General features: G+C 36.6%; 1 protein-coding gene across 1 annotated transcript; it reads right to left on the reverse strand.

Annotated features, from left to right (window-relative positions):
* Positions 1-1,228: 1,228 nt before the first annotated feature.
* On the reverse strand, positions 1,229-19,924 carry LOC306851111 (vascular endothelial zinc finger 1-like). The gene is made up of 5 exons (XM_079387206.1): positions 19,731-19,924; positions 9,636-10,384; positions 8,497-8,566; positions 8,252-8,417; positions 1,229-4,053 (listed from the first exon to the last, which is right to left on the reverse strand). The coding sequence occupies exons 1-5, from the start codon at positions 19,761-19,763 to the stop codon at positions 3,698-3,700; spliced, it is 1,374 nt and encodes a 457-aa protein (XP_079243332.1). The 5' UTR covers positions 19,764-19,924; the 3' UTR covers positions 1,229-3,697.
* Between the last annotated feature and the right edge of the window lie 588 nt (positions 19,925-20,512).

Here is a 20,512-nt window from a genome sequence, read left to right on the forward strand (position 1 = left end):
GCAGAATCTGTGCGCGAGGGAACAAAGAGTTAGTGGACCGCCTAGTGGACAGAGAGCGGAATTACACCCGCTGAGTCCAAATAGAAGACATCAAGGCGGATGGGAAATGTCTGAGAAAATGAATATGAATATAATTATTTAAAAGGAAGACAAATAAAAGAATAAAATAAGAATGAATAAGTCTAAGTGACAGTTTACGTGTAATCCAATTAAAGGGATATTTCATCTCAAAATTAAAATTCTGTCATAATTTACTCACCCTCATGTTGTTTAAATCCTGTATAAATTTAATTCTGCTGCTGAACACAGTTGCAGGTCCCTTTAAATCTACAAATTAATTACCTGTACATTTTATGAAAGTATGTTATTTACAAAAATTGTGTAGGCCCATATCTGTTGGAAAATGAATATAGTTTACAAATGCCAATTTGTTAAAAAAAATAAATAAAACTTACATTAAGACTAATAAATATTTTTACGCATTTTTATTGTACTTAGGTGTTCAGTCTTCAAAAGCATATAATTTCCAAACAATAAGCATACTTAACATTTTGTATATGTAATACTGTATTTACAAATAAGCAATTATTTGCATTGTAATTCTTCAAAAAGACAAGGATATAGAGCATTTAATTGTAGATTATAACTAGAATTCCCCCCAAACAGTATTTTAGCATAATTTACCTTTAGCAAGATTGTTTAAAATTGATATCAAGAATAATATCTAAGAATAATTCTAAAAACACTGCTTTTCACAATTTTGATCAGCATTTTGTCAAATGGATTTTGATTAACTGCAAGTGAAAACCCAGTTTATCCACCATCATCATTACTGCTCATGGCATTAGCAAACAAGATATTTTGTCATTCTGTATAGTGACATCCACAAATACTCAGTGAGTTGATGCATAGATTTAAATCTGTATGACATATGAAAGGTCATTTATGCATCAATCATTGCTTATACGGTCAGATGCCTAATGTACGCCCTTATGTATTAATTTTCATTAACTTTCAAGACCGGAAAAAAGTCCAGTCTTCAGTGTCACGTGATCCTTCAGAAATCAAACTAATATGCTTATTTGGTACTCAAACCTTTCTTACTAGAATCAGTGCTGGAAACATTTATTTGATGAATAGAAAGTCTAAAAGAGCAGCATTTATTTGAAATCTATCATTTGACAAAAGCAAAACTCCCTGCAAAGCATTGAGAGAACGAGGCAAATCATACTTGACAGTTTTCTTTTATTTAGACAACCCAAATAAAAGGCACATAAAACATTGCGCAATGTGTTTACATAATTATTCTTGACATACATTTAAAAAAAAAAAAAAAAAAAAAGTAGGAATGTTTTTACATTTCTGCTAACCAAAAAAAGCCTAGTTTTCATATATATACAAAATTACCAATGTTAATGTTCTAATACAAAAAGTCTTATAAAAGGTTATTTTCCTTGCATGTGTCTATCGTAACTACCACGTTCTCTGAGCTAAATGTTTTTGTACAAAGATATACATTCATTGACCTTCACATAGGTTTGCCAATTTAATCAAAAGGACACGAAAGGACTAAACTCTCCAATCCAAAACCGAACACCAAGTCTTTTCTTGTTTTTGCCCCATTGATGTTCTTTAAAAGATACTAATGCATAAGGAGTAACTTCATGAGCAATACTTTATAGGATATAAAAAAAATAAAATAAATTCCTCAAACATGGCAACTTGATATTTCATATGCAAAATAGATTTTAAATCTCCACACACATTTGGTAAACAGTTAAACTGCAGTTGGCCGCCCAGGCAGTTTCCATCGCTGAGCACAGCTCGTCTTATCTGAGAGGAGACTGATGCGTTTCACGGTGGCATTTTCAGACATGCAGTTCAGGCACAGAAGTGACGCCATTGTGGAAGGACACACATTTAAATCACAATTAAAAACCCTTTCGTTTGTTTTTGTCGTTGTAGTGTTTTTTCAGTCACATTCCTTGAATTCCAGTTCTCAGTCGTAATAATCCGCCTCTACTGAAGGCAACATTTAAAAACAAACAAAACAAAAACGTAAAACAGGCCATTAAATGATTTTTGTTTTCACAACCCTACATGTAAGTCCATCTAATACTAATTTAAGACCACAAATGCTTTGCTACCAGGTCAATGCTGGTTGGGAAACACTGGGGCTGAGAGTTAACACAAACTAAACCTTCTTCCGACGATTTACGCCGAGGTGGTGGTAGCTATGACATCATCATTTAAAGTACGATCACATTCAGCTGGTTTTACTCGTTGTTTGAGACTCATTCACATCACACAAGCGCACACAACCCTGGTTTAGAGGGTCACGTGACTACATACCTTTCATCGGTCTCCCCATATAATAACATAAAACGGGTGCGACAGCTGTCCGGCTCGGTCAAAAGGAGGACTGAGAAAGGCGTATTGCTTATTATATCCAACAGGGAAAGGAAAATTGAAGAGAATAACTAGTTTGGGGATATCTGCGCAAGCCGATTCTGTTATTTTTAATCTGGGTTACTCCAAACATTATGACAAACCCTGAGAATCTGAAGGCAGTTTTGGTTTTTACTCTGACTGGGGTAAACAAACAAGCAACAGAGGTTAATTTACGCTCCTGTGACGGACGATCACGTCAACGGCTGAAGAGTATATGGCACCTCAAACCTTTTGAGGTGCCTCTCAGTTTTCGCCAATAAAGGGAACTATGTTTAGTGTGTTAATTGCGTAGAAAATTAGGTCTGGAAGAAAGTATTATGCGCAATTCTGTCCATAACAGGAGCAGAGTAAGTTGGGACACCCTCAGCAAATTTCCTGAGCAAAAGGTCCTAAGGACATACAGCCCTCGTCCTTCGGAAAGGAAGAGCAGAGACGTCACGGTTACAAAACTAAATGCTCTTAAGAATAAAAATGGACCTTTCAGTGTTGAAGTCGGCCACTTGGTGACCAGGCATCTATGCGAACACTCAAAATATTTGATCTAAAATAATACTGCCGTCAGAATAATCACCAAAGAGATGTGTGTTCAGTGCAAGATTGTAACTGTTAATGTTCAACCCCACTAAGCAGTAGAATATCCCAGCTATTGAAAAAGAACGTAATTATTCTACAATCAGGAATGACCAACTCCAAAGATTACCAATAAAGAAGAATAATTATAATAATAATAAAAATAAAAACACAGCTACAGATTAAAAGGCTTACAATGAAATGAGGCCTTTTAAAAACTTATTCTAAATTTTCCTCATTTGTAGAGTATTGTCTCAAAAAAAAGAAAACCCTCTCATCTTCCATTAATGGAAGCCACTGTCCCTTTTGTTGTACGTGACTCATTAATATGCATAAAACTATGAAATACTGAGAAGCTAATGTAACAAAAATAAAATCCTCACAGTTAATATTTGCCAAAGTCCTTAAACCGTTAACACTAACAATGAAGCGCTCCGCTTCAAACAGCCGACTGGCAAGGATTTTCTGGCACTAGAAAAGTGAAATCCCCACACATACAGCATGTCAGTCTTCCACTCCATGCAATAACTCAATCCACATGATTCCTTGCCGCAGCGGACTGTCATTTTCCTATACTCGCCATTCCTCCAGGCTCTTTTTTCCCTCACAGCTGGAGAGGAAGACTAAAACGGGAGACATGAGGTTTACTAGGAGAAGGCGGACGGGACGTTGGGATCTACCAGGGCGGGGTGGAAGGCAGGACCTGTGAGAGGAAAGACATGCTTTCCATCGGCCTCATGGCAATGTTGAGCGGACCGGTGATGTTCATTGACATGGGCGAGGTGATGGCGACGGGATGGGCGATGTTCATGGGTGCCGTAGCTGGGATGTTGACCGAGGCGATGTTGACGGGAGCAGTGATGGTGACTGGATGCTGAAGGCTGATGGGGGAGGTGATGTTGACTGTGTTGGTGGTGATGTTCATCTGGGTGGCGATGGTGACAGGGTTGCTGGCATTGCCGCGGTTCATGGCCGTAGTGTTGGACGCGGTTGTAGCAGTGACTGAGGCAGAGTTGCACACGTTGTTAGAGTCTGACCGGAAAAAGTAAAAAAGGAAGGAGTGAATAAAACATTGGGGTGATTTCTAGGGTTACACTGTGGGCAAGACAGAAAATGCAGGGTTCAGTAATAAAGATGGCCAATAGTAGCTGTTAATGCCCCTGAATACTTTACATTTATGGATCTTCTACATTCGGTTTACTGCAATGTATTCCAGATTGCGGTTGCAAAATTGTCACCAACATAATTTTTTTTTTTTAAATGGCTAGATTGCCAAAAATGACTTGGTCTTGAAAGTATCAGTAAAACCTACAAACCAATGTTTTGCATTACATACCAACTTTATTTTAAATTAGCTTGTTGTTAAGAAATAAATCTTTGTAAATAAAAACTATTTTTTGTAAAAATAGTAACTATAATACATTGTTAAAGACAAATGTTTCTAAAGAAATTGTTTACATTTTCTGTAAACACTGTAAATAAAATTGTGGATTGTTTGGCAAAAATCTAACATTTTATGATAAATATCACTAGTAAATTAATTGTAGTAGTAATAAAATACAATATAGCTGCGAGCAGCGATGACGGGCCCAAGCCGTCAGCATACGCCACCCCGGTGGCATCGATAAAACGGTGCCCAGCGAGCACAAGCATCACAGTAACCCTCTGGCAGTTTGGTTTTAAGGGATACGGCAATTAAAGGGTTAATCCAAACCATCAACTCTGTGAAACACACACACACAGAACATATAAAACTTTAAATTCTGTGAAAATATATTTTTCATTGGTAGTTGATGCTAGTTAATGCATTTACTAATGCTAACAAATGAGAAATTATTATAGTTACCAAAGCTTTTAATGATTTATAAGCATTTTTTAATGATTTATTTTTCCATTAACTAACATGAATAATTTTTTCTAACACAAATTAATAAAGTAAAAAATATATTGTTAATATTTAATGTTATTTGTGAATTAACCAATGTTAAAAAACAACATTATTTAACTGTTGTTAATTTACATCATTAATAAATATATACCATTTAATGTTGATCAAAATCAATTCCAAAATGTGTTAATATATTATTACATTTTAAAGTTTTATCTTTTGAACATGACTATTTTTCTAATATAAAAACTATTTTGTTCATTGTTAGTTCATTGTAAGTTCATACTATCAATGAAGAATTAACATGCTGTAAAAAATATATTTTTCATTGTTAGTTCATGTTAATTAATGCATTCACTACTGTTAACAAATGAGACTTAATTATAAAGTGTTATCAAAACCTTTAATGCTTTATAAGCATTTTTTAAGGATTTTATTGAGATGTTTAAACAGACCCTCTCTCTCTCTCTCTCCCCCTCCACACTCACTGAACTCACACAGTCAGTCACCCACCCAGTCACCTACCGCAAACATTAGAAGCACAGAGACAGGAGAACTCTGATAGTTTTTAAATTTTCTCCTCCGCATAGTGTATTGTAAATTCATGAAATTAATCACATATCCTCAGACTGTATTGTTCTGTGTATGTAATTTTTTATAAAGTGTTTGGAAGCTGCTCTTAAAAGAAAAAAAAAAAGAAAAGTTTTCTCTTTTTTACTGTAATTTTAATAAATTGCCATTAAATCATCGTTCAAGATATCCTAAATCCGTCCGCAATTTAGCATCTTCAGTATTTTGGCATCATAAGAAAAAATGTTTGGTGTGATTTACGTGTTTCTGTTTGGAGGAGTATGAATTTGTTTACAGCCTGTTTAAAAACAAAACCCACATTAAAATAAATATAGCCGACTTCCTGTTGGTCGTAGCTAATGACTGTAAATTAGAAAGTTGTCCGGATTAATAAGAACAATTTATGTACCGAGTTTGGTGTCTGTAGCTATCATTATATATATATAAACATTAATAATTATATACCATTTAATGTTGATCAATATTAATTCCAAAATGTGTTAATATATTATTACATTTTAAAGTTTATCTTTTGAACATGACTATTTTTCTAACATTAAAAAGATTAATAAATGCTTTAAAAAAATTGTTCTTTGTTAGTTCATACTATCATGGAAGAATTAACATGCTGTAAAAATATATTTTTCATTGTTAGTTCACGTTAATTAATGCATTTCCTAATGTTAAGAATTGAGACCTTATTTAATGATTTATAAGCATTTTTTAAAGATTTTAAAAAACAGACCCTCTCTCTCTCTTTCTCTCTCTCACCCAGCTCCTCAATCCACACAGTCACTCACACCCCACCCCACCCCCACCCCCACCCCTCACTCAGCTGCAGGCTGACAGGGATCTCTCACTTAGATGCAGGCTGGCAGGGAGCTCTCACTCAGATGCAGGCTGACAGGGATCTCTCACTCAGATGCAGGCTGGCAGGGAGCTCTCACTCAGCAGTCTAACAGCTTTCTGATAGTTTTTAAATTTTCTCCTAAGCATAGTGTATTGTAAATTCATGAAATTAATCACATATCCTCAGACTATATTGTTCTGTGTATGTAATTTTTTATGAAGTGTTTGGAAGCTTCTCTTAAAAGATAAAAAAAAAAAAAAATTATCTTTTTTACTGTAACTTTAATAAATTGCCATTAAATCATCGTTCAAGATATCCTAAATACGTCCGCAATTTAGCATCTTCAGTATTTTGGCATCATGATAAAAAATGTTTGGTGTGATTTCCGTGTTTCTGCTTGGAGGAGTATTAATTTGTTTACAGCCCGTTTTTAAAAAAAACCCACATTAAAATAAATATAGCCGACTTCCTGTTGGTCGTAGCTAATGACTGTAAATTAGAAAGTTGTCCGGATTAATTAGAACAATTTATGTACCGAGTTTGGTGTCTGTAGCTAAAACTAACCCCCCCATTTTTGACAAAAGGTGGCGCTATAGAGTGCCTCTTCCACGCCCGTTTATGAGCTTTTTCCAGTGTCTAACTATCATTAATACTCATATGTGTGTTGAGTTTCATGACATTCTAAACATGTTATCTGCCTCAAAATCACCAGAAACGAATTTTCAACTTTGACACGTTGCCATGGCAACATACTTTTAGATATCAATATTGCCTTCACAGTTTTACATCGGCCGTGTTTTGACATTATTCTGGTGAAGTTTGAAGCAAATCGAGTAAAAAGAAGATGCTGAATTCAAAGCATTTTGAAAACGACACACTTCCTGCAGCCAGTTGGTGGCGCTATAACTTTCAGTCATAATAGTCACATCTATCCGATCGGCATCATACAACGAACAAATCACTGAAGTTTGATCTACATCATACAATGTATGTGGACGTTATTAGGCATTTCCTGGGTCTCATTTTTCGCCATAACTTCATCGCCTCGCCACGGGCAAACCGTTCGACATATCAAAAATATCTTCGCAATTTAGCGTCCCCAATGTCTTGAGATCATGTTCACCGAGTTTGGTGGCAATCGTATGGAAATCCTCAGAGGAGTATATCAAATTCCAGAGCATGCGCTTTTTAAACAGCCCTGAATAGCCGACTTCCTGTTGGGCGGAGCCTATGACATGCTGCGCGGAAGTTGTTCAGCTCAATGAGTTCTATATGTGTACCGAGTTTCATATGAATACGTGCAAGTATGTGTGAGCTATACATCAAGTTTTCTGACAATTTTCCAGGGGGTGCCGTAGAGCCCCTGTGCCACGCCCGGGTCCCAGCCTCAGCGGCGTCCTAATGGCCGCAGGTTCCAATGTGCGTGCCAATTTTCGAGAGTTTTCGGGCACGTTAAGGCCCCCAAAAGTGCCCGGATGATTGAAATAAAAAATAAAAAAAAAAATAAAAAAAAAAAAAATAATAATCCTTAGAAGAACAATAGGGCCCTGCGCCTTACTGGCTTGGGCCCTAATAATGTGGTGGGACTAATGAAAAGTAAAAACCAGAACTGAAGAAAAATCCTTGCAGCTAAGGCCTGAATATCTCTTATTTTTACCTAACCTCTACATAATTGAATATCCAATATTCACAGTACACAGCTGACATTTGTGGACTTTAAAAGGCCAGGTTTGGCACCTAATATTATGAAAAGTGAACAAAAAGGACAATTCCATTTTGTAATAGCAACATCAAATCACACAGGTGGCAAACAATCAGAAAGCACTAATTTATGTGGCAGGATCAAGAGAAACCAGTGCCACCTCTCTTAGTGTGAAAGTCATCCTAGAGGACATCTGAAAATTGTTGGAGAACTGGCATACCTTTGTTACAGGGGGAGGTGAAGCCGGTCTGGCCGTGGGTCTTGAGGTGGCTGGTGATGTAGGCGGCACTCAGCATCTTCCCGCAAATGTTGCAGGTGACTTTGCCTTCATGCCGTATCATGTGTGAACGCAGACGGTCTTTGGTGGCGAAGGCGGACGTGCAGGCCTGTAGTGACGGAGAGACAAATCAGTGTGTGGACTGAGTGCGACAGACCAATGAAACAGTTTGATTGTGCAGGTCTTACCGTTACTTGGCATTTAAAGGGTCGTTCTGTGGAGTGTACGTGCTTGACATGACAGCTAAGATGATCCGGTCTGTTGGAGAGGAAATCACAAACAATAAAAATGACGTCACTGTACATGGAAGAAAACAAAACTTGAACTGAACTGCATAATGATACTATTATTAGGGCTGTACAATAATAGTTAAACTGATAATTGCGAGTAATCATTATTATTGTAAAAAGATGACTAAAATTACATTTTATTATTACTGCACTTTCACATAAGTACAAATCAAGAGAACATAAACTCACATGGCTTTTTTTTTACCTCATCTAGTTTCCTGATGCATTAAATTTCTTAAATAAATTAACATAGTCTTTACATTATGGAAACTGGTCCAACAAGAAGCTTTCCAAAGGTAAACCACTGAAATTCCTAATATTAACTGCAACAACTGCAAACCATGTTAATGTTTTTCTATTAAAACTATACAACAAAAATTTATTTATATAGTGGCACAGAGGTTGCACGCATTTGAGCAACCACAATTGTAAACAATACAGTTAAGATTCACATTTGGCTGTATTGCAGCGCAAACAACTGCATGAAAGAAAACAGACAGGCTGTGTTGTACATTCATTTGAGCAAAATATCGTGGAGGAAATTGCTAAACTGATATGTTTTCAGATCTTCTGCACTTTTTTCTTAAAGCAGAAAGAGTGCACAGTTGCCAAATTGGGAAGATTAAGTAAAACAACGGGCAGAAAATGTATTAATTTAAGAGAAAAGCTGTGATTGGGGAATTTGAAATTTTGACACCTGGCAGCCACAGGCATGAAAGCTTGTGGATGCTTGTAAAAAGTAAATGAGATCTTTTCAGGATAAATAACCTTTGGAAAATTATGCGTATAATGACACTATTGTTTTATTTACAGATGCTTTACAGCAGAATTTGGATTTGTCTACTTTTTAAAGTTTTCATCCTTGCTTCTGCTATTTTCCTGCTTTTTTACTGTGAAGCTGCTTTGAAACATTATATACTGTATAAAGCGCTACATAAATATAAGTGAGACAAATTGGTTTCTTCTATTAAAAAAATGAAACAAAAAAAAGGTATAATTTTTTTTTTTATTTTTTTTTAAGAAATCGCTGGACATACCGAGAGAAGCCTTTCCCACAAACAGAGCAGATATACGGCTTGTGCACGCCGCCGTCATGCGAGCGCACATGGTAGGCCATGCGGTCCTTCCTCTTGAAACGCTGGTGACATATGGGGCACTCGAAGGGCTTCTCGTCCGAGTGTGAGAGCTTGTGGCGGTTGAGGTGATAGACATCACGGAAGGCCTTGCCGCACATCTCGCAGCCATGGTTCTTCTTCACCGGTTTGGGGGGTTTCTTGGGTACGGCTGGCTGCTGCTGAGGCAGGACCGACATCACGCCCGCGGCTGTAGATGCGGAAGTGGTGGCAGTGGTGAGGATGCCAGCCATCGTGGAGACGTAGGAAGGGTTGCCGTTGTTGTCCCGTGGCACAGTGGAAATGAGAGGCACCATGGTGGGCGCTGTGGTTGTCTTCTTGGGCCGTGACACCATCTTAATGCCCGTGTGACAAGACTCATGCCGCCGGAGGTGGTAACTGTCCCGAAAGGCCTTGTTGCAGTAGCCGCATATGAAGGCAGTCTTTGACTTGGGTTCCTTCTTTATTACTACCTGACCACCACCGCCGCCACCACCACCTCCTCCCCCTCCGCCCGTTCCACCGCCCATGTTGTCTTTGAGGAGGTCAGCCGCACTGACTGGGGGTTTCTGGTCGAGTGGGATGGGAAGAACAGGCTTTTGATCCAGCGGCTCAGAGTTGAGCAGCGGCAGCAGGCTGTTCTGGTGATGGTGGTGGAGGGCTTCATTGGCCTGCTGAGATAGAAAAAGAAAGACATCTTAGCATATTGAAAAATTCTTTCAAGCTTTTAGACCTGAAACAAAACCAAAACTGACAAAGCGTATTTTAACACTAGTGGTCGACCACTACTGGTTTTTTGACAGCCAATGCCGATATCTTAGAGAGGAGGGTATACGATATACATTCACGATATAAAATAATATTTTTTTATTTTAATTATAATTATTTTAATTAATGTTTGAGAAATTTGAAATAATTTGAAAATGAATTATATAAAAAATAAATGTGTAAAATAAACACAATTATAGTTTATAGATGACAACTTCCTTATAGCATTTTTCACAAATAAATATTTAAAAATATATAAATAAAAAGAAAGTAAACACTGTAACCAACAGGGCACTCTGGGAATCTGTGACGTTTGTGTTCATTGGGCACGCAGTAAAAACTACATGAATACGACAGTAGGAAATTGGATAAAGCGAAGCATAACTTGAAATCAAAAGTCTAATGTTTTTGTTGATCGTGCATTCAATTAGCATGGACCGACTGTCATGCAGAGAACACGCGATCTTGCAGGCCACAAATGCACACTTCACAAGATCTCACAACTAGACTGGACTAAGTCCACAAGGTCTGTGGAATTAAATGTTTATTAGACATTTGTTGAAATTATATAAATGCGTATTTGCTGTATACTGACGGTAAACAATACAGTATTATAATGTTTGCCTTTCTATTACTAATAACATTTAAGCAATTGTTATGATACTTTTTTGCATACCTTTTAATTAATTTGTTCAACAGTTCTACAGCAAATAATAATAGAGGGAGAATGTAAGTGCTGTGTGTGCAGGTGCTGCTGTTCTCAGCACCGTCAAAATAAAAGTATGTTGCGTGAACATATCGGCCAAACAGAAAAACTTATTGGCCGATGCCGATATTTGAAATATGCCAGATATCAGTCAGTATATTGGCCTTGGCGATATATTGGTCGACCACTATTTAATACACTATAGTTGACATGTTTGTGGTTGGTAAGTTTTTTAAAAATGTTTTTGATAGTGGTCGGCCAATATTGGTTTTTTGACAACCGATGCTGATATCTTAGAGAGCAGGGTGGCCGATGGCCAATATAAAGCCTATATATAATTTTTATTTATTCTAACATAAGAAATTTTACATAATCTGAAAATGATAAGTGTAAAATAAACATACTTATACTTTGAGACAACTACTTGATTTTGTAATCCTATTACAGTATTTTTCACAAATAAATAAATATTTAAAAATATATATAAATAAAAAGGAAGTAAACACTGTAAACAACAGGGGGCCGTTTCATAAAACAAGTTTACCAAAGAAGCCAGGCTTATTTCAGTTAGTCTGACTTATTTTGAACCAAATCAATTGACAATAAGTCTATTTGTAACTGAAATAAACCTGACTTATTTGGTAAACTTGTTTTATGAAACAGGCCCCTGGTCTCAGTAATCTGGGAAGTTTTTGTGCATTGGGAATATATATATATATATATATATATATATATATATATATATATATATATATATATATATATATATATATATATATATATATATATATATTAGGGATGCTCCGATCAGGAATTTTGCAGCCGATACAGAGTACCGATTTCTTGTCATGGTGATCGCCCGATGCCGATTCTGATGCTTCAAGCTTTATATAACATGTAATAATGTTATATAAATAATCACAAAAATTACTCCTTATACAGCTAACATTTTAATATTCCTTTAAAATGGTGTTTATGCAGAACATTATGTATATCAGGATACTTAATATAAGACCAAAATAAATGCAAACAAAATGTGTCTGATGCAACCAAAGGCAGAGTGCTCGGACTGTCTGGAGTCGCACCTTCAGACTTGACTTGACCTGAAATGACTCCAGACTTTACTCGACTCGAGGAAAAGGACTTATTTTAAAATATTTTAAAAGCAACTTATATAACTGATTTTCAAAAGGCAGACCGCATCCGCACCCTGGCATCCATCCGGACCGCGAGCCGTAACAGCAGCACCATTTTAAGTGAGCAGCACATCAAAACAGTAGAGTGGATCACATAAGCGCTCAGGGGCGTTTATGATAAATATCTTTCAGCGCTATATCCTCGTATTTTTATCTAAAGCTAAACGTGCTTTATTCAAGCCCTTTCAGCTGCGCTTTCTCTCTCTCTCTCTGGATGAGCGCCGGTGTTGTGCCTAATTCTGACCCCTAACAGATTATTACCCCCCCAGTATTGGTAGGTTTAGGGTTAGGTGTGGTGGAGGGGTTAGGATTAGGCAATCATAGCGATTTCAACGAGAGGGGTAATAATTTGGCAGGGGGGCGAAAATGGGCACAACACTGGCGCCAAGTTCAAGAGCTGCTGTGGTTATTTTAACAACAACAAAAACACGGTGAGAGGCAAAATTAGAGATTACTTTCACTAAAATACAGCAGGAAAAAACACAATGCTGCAAATAGTGTTATTTTTCTTACTATTTATTTATCTATCTATAACCAATACTCAAACCAGTTGTTACAAGACGCCACACCGGTGATGACTTGCAGCATCCCACGCATATATACGTTTTCACGCATTGGTGTCATCAAATTGCGATCGGTTTGTGAGATCGGCCAAATGTATGAGTACCGATACCGATACCGGCCGATCGATCGGAGCATTTTTTCGATTGTGCATCTAGTGAAGCTGAACTCTCCTGTCAGCATTCAATTCAAATGGAACAACCGTCGCGCAGAGACCACGCAATCATGCAATATACAAATGGATACTTTACAAGATCTCACAGCTGGATCCAACTAAGTCTGCAAAGTTTGTGAAATTAAATGTTTATTAGACATCCAAAGATTTGTTTAAATAAATGTGTATATGCTGAATGCTGATGGTAAACGAGAAAGAATTGTGTTTGCCTTTCTATTACTTATAATATAAAATCGTTATAAAACTTTTTTGTACACCTTTTAATTCATTTGTTTAACATTCTATTTGATTATCAGACAGACTTCTATACCTACTAGAAAGAACTGTTAAACTGTGACAGAAAACGATGAAAAGGGAGAGTGCTGTGCTCAGGTGCTGCCATTCTCATCGCTGTCAGAAAACAAAAAAAACTATTGGCCGATGTTGACACTTGGAAAAAATGTCAAATATCGGCCGATATATCAGCATTGGCAATATCGCAAGTCAACCACTAGTTTTTGAAGGATGCTTATGCTCACCAAGGCTGCATTTATTTGATCAAAATACAGTAAAATTGTAAAATAGTTTTTACAACTTAAATTTTAAATCTATTAAAGCAGAAAACATTACATTTATTCCTATGATGCAAAGTTCAGCAGCCGTTACTGAATGTTCAGTGTCACATGATCCTTCAGAAATCATCCTAGAATGCTGATTTTTTTTGCACAAGTAACAAATCTTTTTTATCATCAAAGTTGCAATATTTTTGTGGAGACCATGATATTTTCTTTTCAGGATTCATTGATGAATAGAATGTTGAAAACAGCATTTATTTGAAATTGAAATCCTGTGCAACAAATGTCTTTCCTGTCTATTTTGATCAATTTAAAGTATCCTTGCTGAATAAATATATTAATTTATTTATTGAAGGGAAAAAAAAATCTTACTGACTCTAAACTTTTGAATTTTTAAACTTTTCTCTATTTTAAAAACAATAAAGAATGCTAAGCCAGCGGTCGCGGCAGTCGTCGTGTGAAGCCCTCTTAGTGTGAAGACCAAAGAGTGTAAAGACCATCGACTCTACCGTGCGACTCCACCGGGCAGGGACACTGGCAAGGGATAGAAGTATCGCTTTTTATTTAATTTTTTCATTGATATGTTTATTATTGAAATGTTGTTGTTATATGCATGTGTCAATTTTATTTAATTTCTTTATTTTCTTAAATATGTGGGTAGATAGTATTTATAGAGTTGTAACTTTTTAGTTTTAGTTACTTTTTCTTATTTGTAAGTCGCTTTGGACAAAAGCGTCTGCTAAATGACAAAAGTAAAAGTAAAGTAAAGTAAAAGTAACTGTAATTTTTAATGGTATGGCTGATACTTGATCAATGGCTGATATTAAAGTTTTATAACATTTTGACTAAATAAATGAACCAAAAATGAGTCATTTTAATGCAACAAAGGGAATTGAGGCATCACAATATTACAGCATGAAAAACAAATATTAATTTTAAGACTTCTAAAGCTTACATGTAACATGATTATTAAATTATTAGTAAGCATTAAGTGATGACAAAGGTTTAAATTAAATACCAGCCAATAATATATATTCTATATTAAATGATAACGATAAATACAATTTTCAGTAATAAAACCTGACTGTGTATCATTTGCTTTGAACACCTGATGCAAACTCATAGCCCGAGCTGTGTGAAAAGCCTGGCTGTGATATTATGGGCCAGTGTTGTTATTGGCCAGTATGAGGTAGACACGACCTCAGCTGAGAGACGTGTTAAATGTTTAGCAAAAATAGAAACTGACTCATTTCCAGGGCATCTGTGCAACTTGGAAAACAAGAGAAGCCCTGACTGGGACCTAGCAGGGGGACAGTCAGCTGTTCAGCAATGTGCAGGATGACTAATGAGATATTGGAGAGATTGAGAAAGCTGAACTGAAAGTGAGGGAGAGAGAGAATGAGAAGGAATGTGGACTCTTACATTCAGATGTAAGAGAACATGCCAAAAACTGTCCATAAGAAGCAACTCTTTAAGAAAAGAGCAACATACTTCAAGACGAGAAAAAGCAGATGCATAAAAAAAAGACGTAATTCTTGGCAAACATAATCCCTGTGGGACTAACTGGAATCTTTAGATCACGTCAGGGCAAGATGCGAATGTGCAGACGTGTGCATCATATCAGAGACTTCAGTGTTTTTGCACAAGAAATTACCAGCTTCCCGCAGCCTGCAAACATAAATCTACTGGTTGTAAAATGATCTGAGCCTGTAATAAAAGCGGTTCCTCATGTGACTGGCCTCACAGGCTCAGGACGTTCTGCTAAACTTACATCATGTCATACACAACAACGACTACATGGTCAAAGGAGCAAGTCTGAAGGCAGAATGTTCACATAGTTCTTTTCTATAAGTGAAGGTGGGACATATGCGGCCAAGCACCAAAACTGCCATAAAAGTATCCAATACATTTAGTAAATTCTTGCAGTTCTTAAATATCATTTGCATATTCAAACATGGCAAATCAAGATGTCAATATGTATGTTAATGCCGCTAAACATTGCTGGTTCATTCATGTTTGAATAGGCTATGTGGAAGTCCAAATGAAATTTGAGAGATACTGTGGAGGAGAAAAAGTTCCTTTCATGACATCTTTTTTTTCAAGACTTATTTTTGGTGTTTTTGCCTTTATTATGATAGGACAGTACAGAGCTGGCAGGAAGCAAAGTGGGAAAGAGATATGGGGACGGGATCAGGAAAAGTCCTCGAGTCAGGATTCGAACTTGTGACGCCTGTAGCACTACTACGCTGTATGTTGGTGTGCTGCCCACAAGGTTATCGGTGCTGACAACTTTTCATTTAATAAAACGGAATATAGTGCAATAAAATAGAATACAGTAACTCAATTTGGGACTATGCCATTCAATTTCATTGTAAAATGGCGGTGTTCACAATTTTAAACCAGTATTGGTTTAAAATGACATTAGGGTACAAAATGACAAAAAATATAATTTTTGGCGGTAAACAATTAAATACCACAATAAATAGGAGAAGATGAAATAAGGTTTGTTTTGTTGGCCAAAATTTGTTACAGGTTAAAAAACAAAAACTCAAAAAACAAAAAAACAACAACAAAAAAAAACACAACAGAACAGAACATAATTATAAATTAAAGAACGAACAACCGTTACAATTGCCGAGAACAGAAAAATCCAGCATGAGTGAAATAGACATGGTTTTATAATCACAATAAAGCAAGTGTTGCAATACTAAATAATACTCTCAAAAAAATAACATTTAAAAAAATAATAAAACAAAATGTAAATTAAAACCAAAATATAAAATAATCAAAAAATATAAAATAAAAGCTATATTTTGTCTAATCCAAAAAAAAAAAAAAAAAAAAGTCTTCAGGGGGGGGGGGGAGTGGGGGGGGGGGGGGGGGGGGGGTACAGCGCAAGGCCTAAAACAAGAGCAGCTGAAAGACTACACGACTATTAGGCTCCCCGTTCTGCAGCTGCCTTCATTGTCCCATTGGTCACGGCATCCAGTTGGTGGGGTGGGGGGTGGGTATTCACCAACACAATTGTACCACTGAGGTAATATAGTATACAGCCTACAGTAACGAGAGACCTGCAGGCTGGACCTGCCTCTGATGATGGCCGGGGAAACACTATGCCACATTAAACTTACAGGCTTACATATCCTAAAAGTATGTAAGAACAGACGTGTTCAGTTTGCATTTTCACCTAAAAACCACGTAGGAGGTCTTTGTGAGCTTTATTAGGTGACCTCGCTCTACAAAATGTGCAATTAGATGGGACACAGCTGCTTTGAACATTGTTAACCCAGCACTATTTGCTGGTATGGGTTAGCAGTAGTTCTATGAGTATATTTGAATTTGGATGCATTCAAGTTTGCTAAACAGTGACAGCGGCCTGCTCTTCCTGCCGCTTGGATGATTTTGATACAAATCCACACTGAAAGCTGAGGTCACTCCAAAAGAAATAATATGGAGGTTGAACAATGTACATAAAAATGCAAGAACTGCAGGTACTTCAAAACGCAGATCTAAATCTGACAAGTATGACTAAATGCAAAATGAAATCTGAAGCAAATTTATGACATTTAAAGTACTGCTATTGTGAGCTTATATATTTGAACGACGTATTGGCACATATGATAATCTGCATTGTGTACATAGCCATAATGTGGAAAATGGACTTGGAATTCATAATATGATATAAAAACTGACACACTCTGATCTGCTGCGCAAGCCTCAAAACTTTAACCGTGATCGGTGAAGACAGCAGACGCACGGTTAAATCTGTTTAAGCCTATTACAGCCGTTCCTGTTGGTGAAATAGAGAAAAATAGCTTAATAACAATGCCAAAATTAAACATGTGGCATCAAAACCAACATATCTGCTCATGTAATCTGTCAAGAAACCAAAGGCAAGAACAAGAGCAAGCAAAACTCCTTTACTCCAAAGACAGAAGCCAGTGAATCAGTTTCTTGTTTGCTGCAGACGGATTAGGAGATGCCTGTTGGGAGCCGGACAATGCCTCGCTCATGAATAACCTGTGACGCTTGAAGAACAATGAGGAGTGATGCGCTAGACCACCGTCTCATTAGATGCTTCATCACATGGGTAGAATCAAGCAGAACAATTAAGCACTTTTTTATACCAGTTTTAATAAATCACTGATCTTGTGGTTTTAAAACTGATGTAATTTATTACAGTGTAAAGATTTCATAGTTCCAGCCATATTAGGGAGTTATAAGGCATTTTAGAAGAACTTTGTGGAATATTTTAGGAAACAAACATTGTGTTATTTATCTCTTAAATGTCAGTGGATTCTGATCGTTACTGACAATATCTAGATCAGCATTTGAGGTAAAGCTTGCACAAAATCAAACATGGATTATGAATGGTGCATGCAAGATAAGCAGCGTGAAGAAACTTCTGTCAAATCCTACAGTAGACAAACATGCATAATGTGGTCAAGAAAGTTTCAGACAGTGTGTAACAATGAATCAATGGTCACAGAAACAGCTAAATCTGATGTTGGAGTTGATTGCAAAATTGTTTCAGTGTGTGTCCAATTAAAAATAAGTGTTAAGATGATACAAGCTACAAGCCTTCCTACCATTAACTCCCAACAACATTTTGGACATTGTCTGCTTCTATTTCCAAGTAAATGCATTTTGGGAATTTTTTCTGGAACAAAGCCTAGAGCCATAGAACGCTTCAAATGGTTTCTCTCCCAAGAGAAAAGTTAATAAAAAAAGAGTCACTACACTCCTAATAATAAGAACTTAACATTCATATCTTGCCTACATTTATTAACTGGTTTGATATTTTTTTAAAACAATACTTATACTTTTCTAATCAGTTTTTTTTAGCTTTCCTGTAGCTCAAACATTAGAGCATAGTGCTAGCAACACCATGTTCATGGGGTTTATTCCCAAGGAAAGCAAGAATTGATGTGTACTTTGAATGCAATGTAAGTGGCTTTGTATAAAAGCATCTACCAAATGCATACATGTTACCAATGGTAATCATTCAGCGGATCTCTAAAGCATAGCACCTAGTAATTCCAATGCATTCAACAGTAAACAACGGTTTTCACGGGTAAAGTAACATCACAGGAATTTGCCATAAGAGTGAACAATATTTGCTACCTTTATGTTAAGTTTAAAGTACAAGCTCATATCAGATCAATGGTAAAAAAAAAGAGTTGCATGCTGTCAATAACAGCCATAACCCAAGCATTCACATTTCAGTGCAAACATGCAGATTCCTCATGCATCAGTGCAAAAGTTACATTTGCACCTCACATACCAATGCAATGCATGCTTTAATAACATCAATCATTACATCCATACAGCAAAGTTCAACTGCAAAACACCTTTTTAAGTCCAAATTTATATATTTATAATAAGGTGCTTTCAAACTTAAACAACAAACGTTCTGTGAGATTTTGGGGTATCATACTAATGTTCTACAATAGAGAACCTCTACAGTATTTTTGCTTTCATTATATGCAGCTGAGAAGATCTTGAAACACAGCCATTATCCTGTTCCCTCCAATAAAAGTAGGGAGCAACAAATAAAAATAAACACAGGAAATAAACGAGAATAATGGAGATCCATTTGAAAAGAAAAATTAAGTATTAAAAAACTGTGCCAAAAATGCACATAAACATCGTATTCTATTATTATATACGCAGACATGGACGTTGCGTCTGGTCAAAACACCCAAATTGCCAGAACAAAATCAATGAGTACACAAAACTAAGGAATAACCTGTCAGCTAAAAGTGTTTAACTTCAGATAAAAAAGGCAAAAAAGCACGTACAAATAGTGTGAATGAGAAGGAGAAGGGGAAAAAGAGGGAAATAAATCTCTTGTACGTCTCCCTCATATTCACAGCTAGAAGTCTGGGAGAGATGCAGCATTAGCGGCTAATGTGAGCTAGCTTAGCTGCCATTGTTTTTACTGCCTTAAAATCCCGCTTTTAAAGCTCAAATATCCCCGCTTCGCGCTGTTTTTAAGAGTCCCGATCGATTTTATATTTTTCTCGCGCGGTTGGGATTTATTTCGAACGGCTGGCTTACCTGAAACAAAAATGAACTCCAGCTCGTCTCCATTGCAACACTTAAAAAAATCTGCAGGAAACCTACAAGAAATCTACAACAAAGCAGCTAAACATGGCAGCTGCTACAACTTCCTGTAACCCCGAGGGCCAAACCATTTCATCTGATATACAGCCGCTGCCGCTGCTGCTGCTGAGATTCTGCCAGCTCACTCCATCACAGCGCTGCACTCACACACACTTTAGAGCAACCATACTTTTTATTTTTAATCAAACATTTATGCATTTGATCACTAAACGATTTTTAACACGACAAATCGAAACTGAGTGTCAATGATGTCGAAAGTAACAACCAGAAAATTGTAAAATGAATATGCATATTTTAGCTACTACATAAGCAACTGACCTAAAGTAAAAGTATTGCAAAATGTTTAATTTATTTTAAAAACGTATTATTTATTTATTTCTCGTTTTTAATCAAGTTAAAGTTGTTGCATTAATTAAGACAATATATTTATAATTGACCAATATATATAAAACACAAATATTAAACACACACACGTTGGTTTTTGTGGTTTATGGGGACTCTCCATAGGGGCAATGGTTTTTATACTGAACAAACTGTGTGTGCTATTGCCCTACACCAACCCTACACCTAAACTTAGCCCTCACAGGAGACTTTCTGCATTTTTAGATAAAAAATTTTTTTTAAGCCTTTTGAATAACGGGGACATTATTCAGGCAGTGTCCACCTTCATATTGTAATACCTCTGTCATACCCATGTCATTATACAAATTTGTGTC

This window comes from Barbus barbus (genome assembly GCF_936440315.1).
Source record: "Barbus barbus genome assembly, chromosome: 31".
NCBI classification, from domain to species: domain Eukaryota; kingdom Metazoa; phylum Chordata; class Actinopteri; order Cypriniformes; family Cyprinidae; genus Barbus; species Barbus barbus.

Coding starts and splice junctions, on each gene's coding strand:
- LOC306851111 (XM_079387206.1), bottom strand. CDS start 19,763: ATGGAGACGAGCTGGAGTTCATTTTTGTTTCAG. Junction 10,385..19,730: donor GGAGTTCATTTTTGTTTCAG/GTAAGCCAGCCG, acceptor TTTCTATCTCAG/CAGGCCAATGAAGCCCTCCA. Junction 4,054..8,251: donor CACCTCCCCCTGTAACAAAG/GTATGCCAGTTC, acceptor TTTTCCGGTCAG/ACTCTAACAACGTGTGCAAC.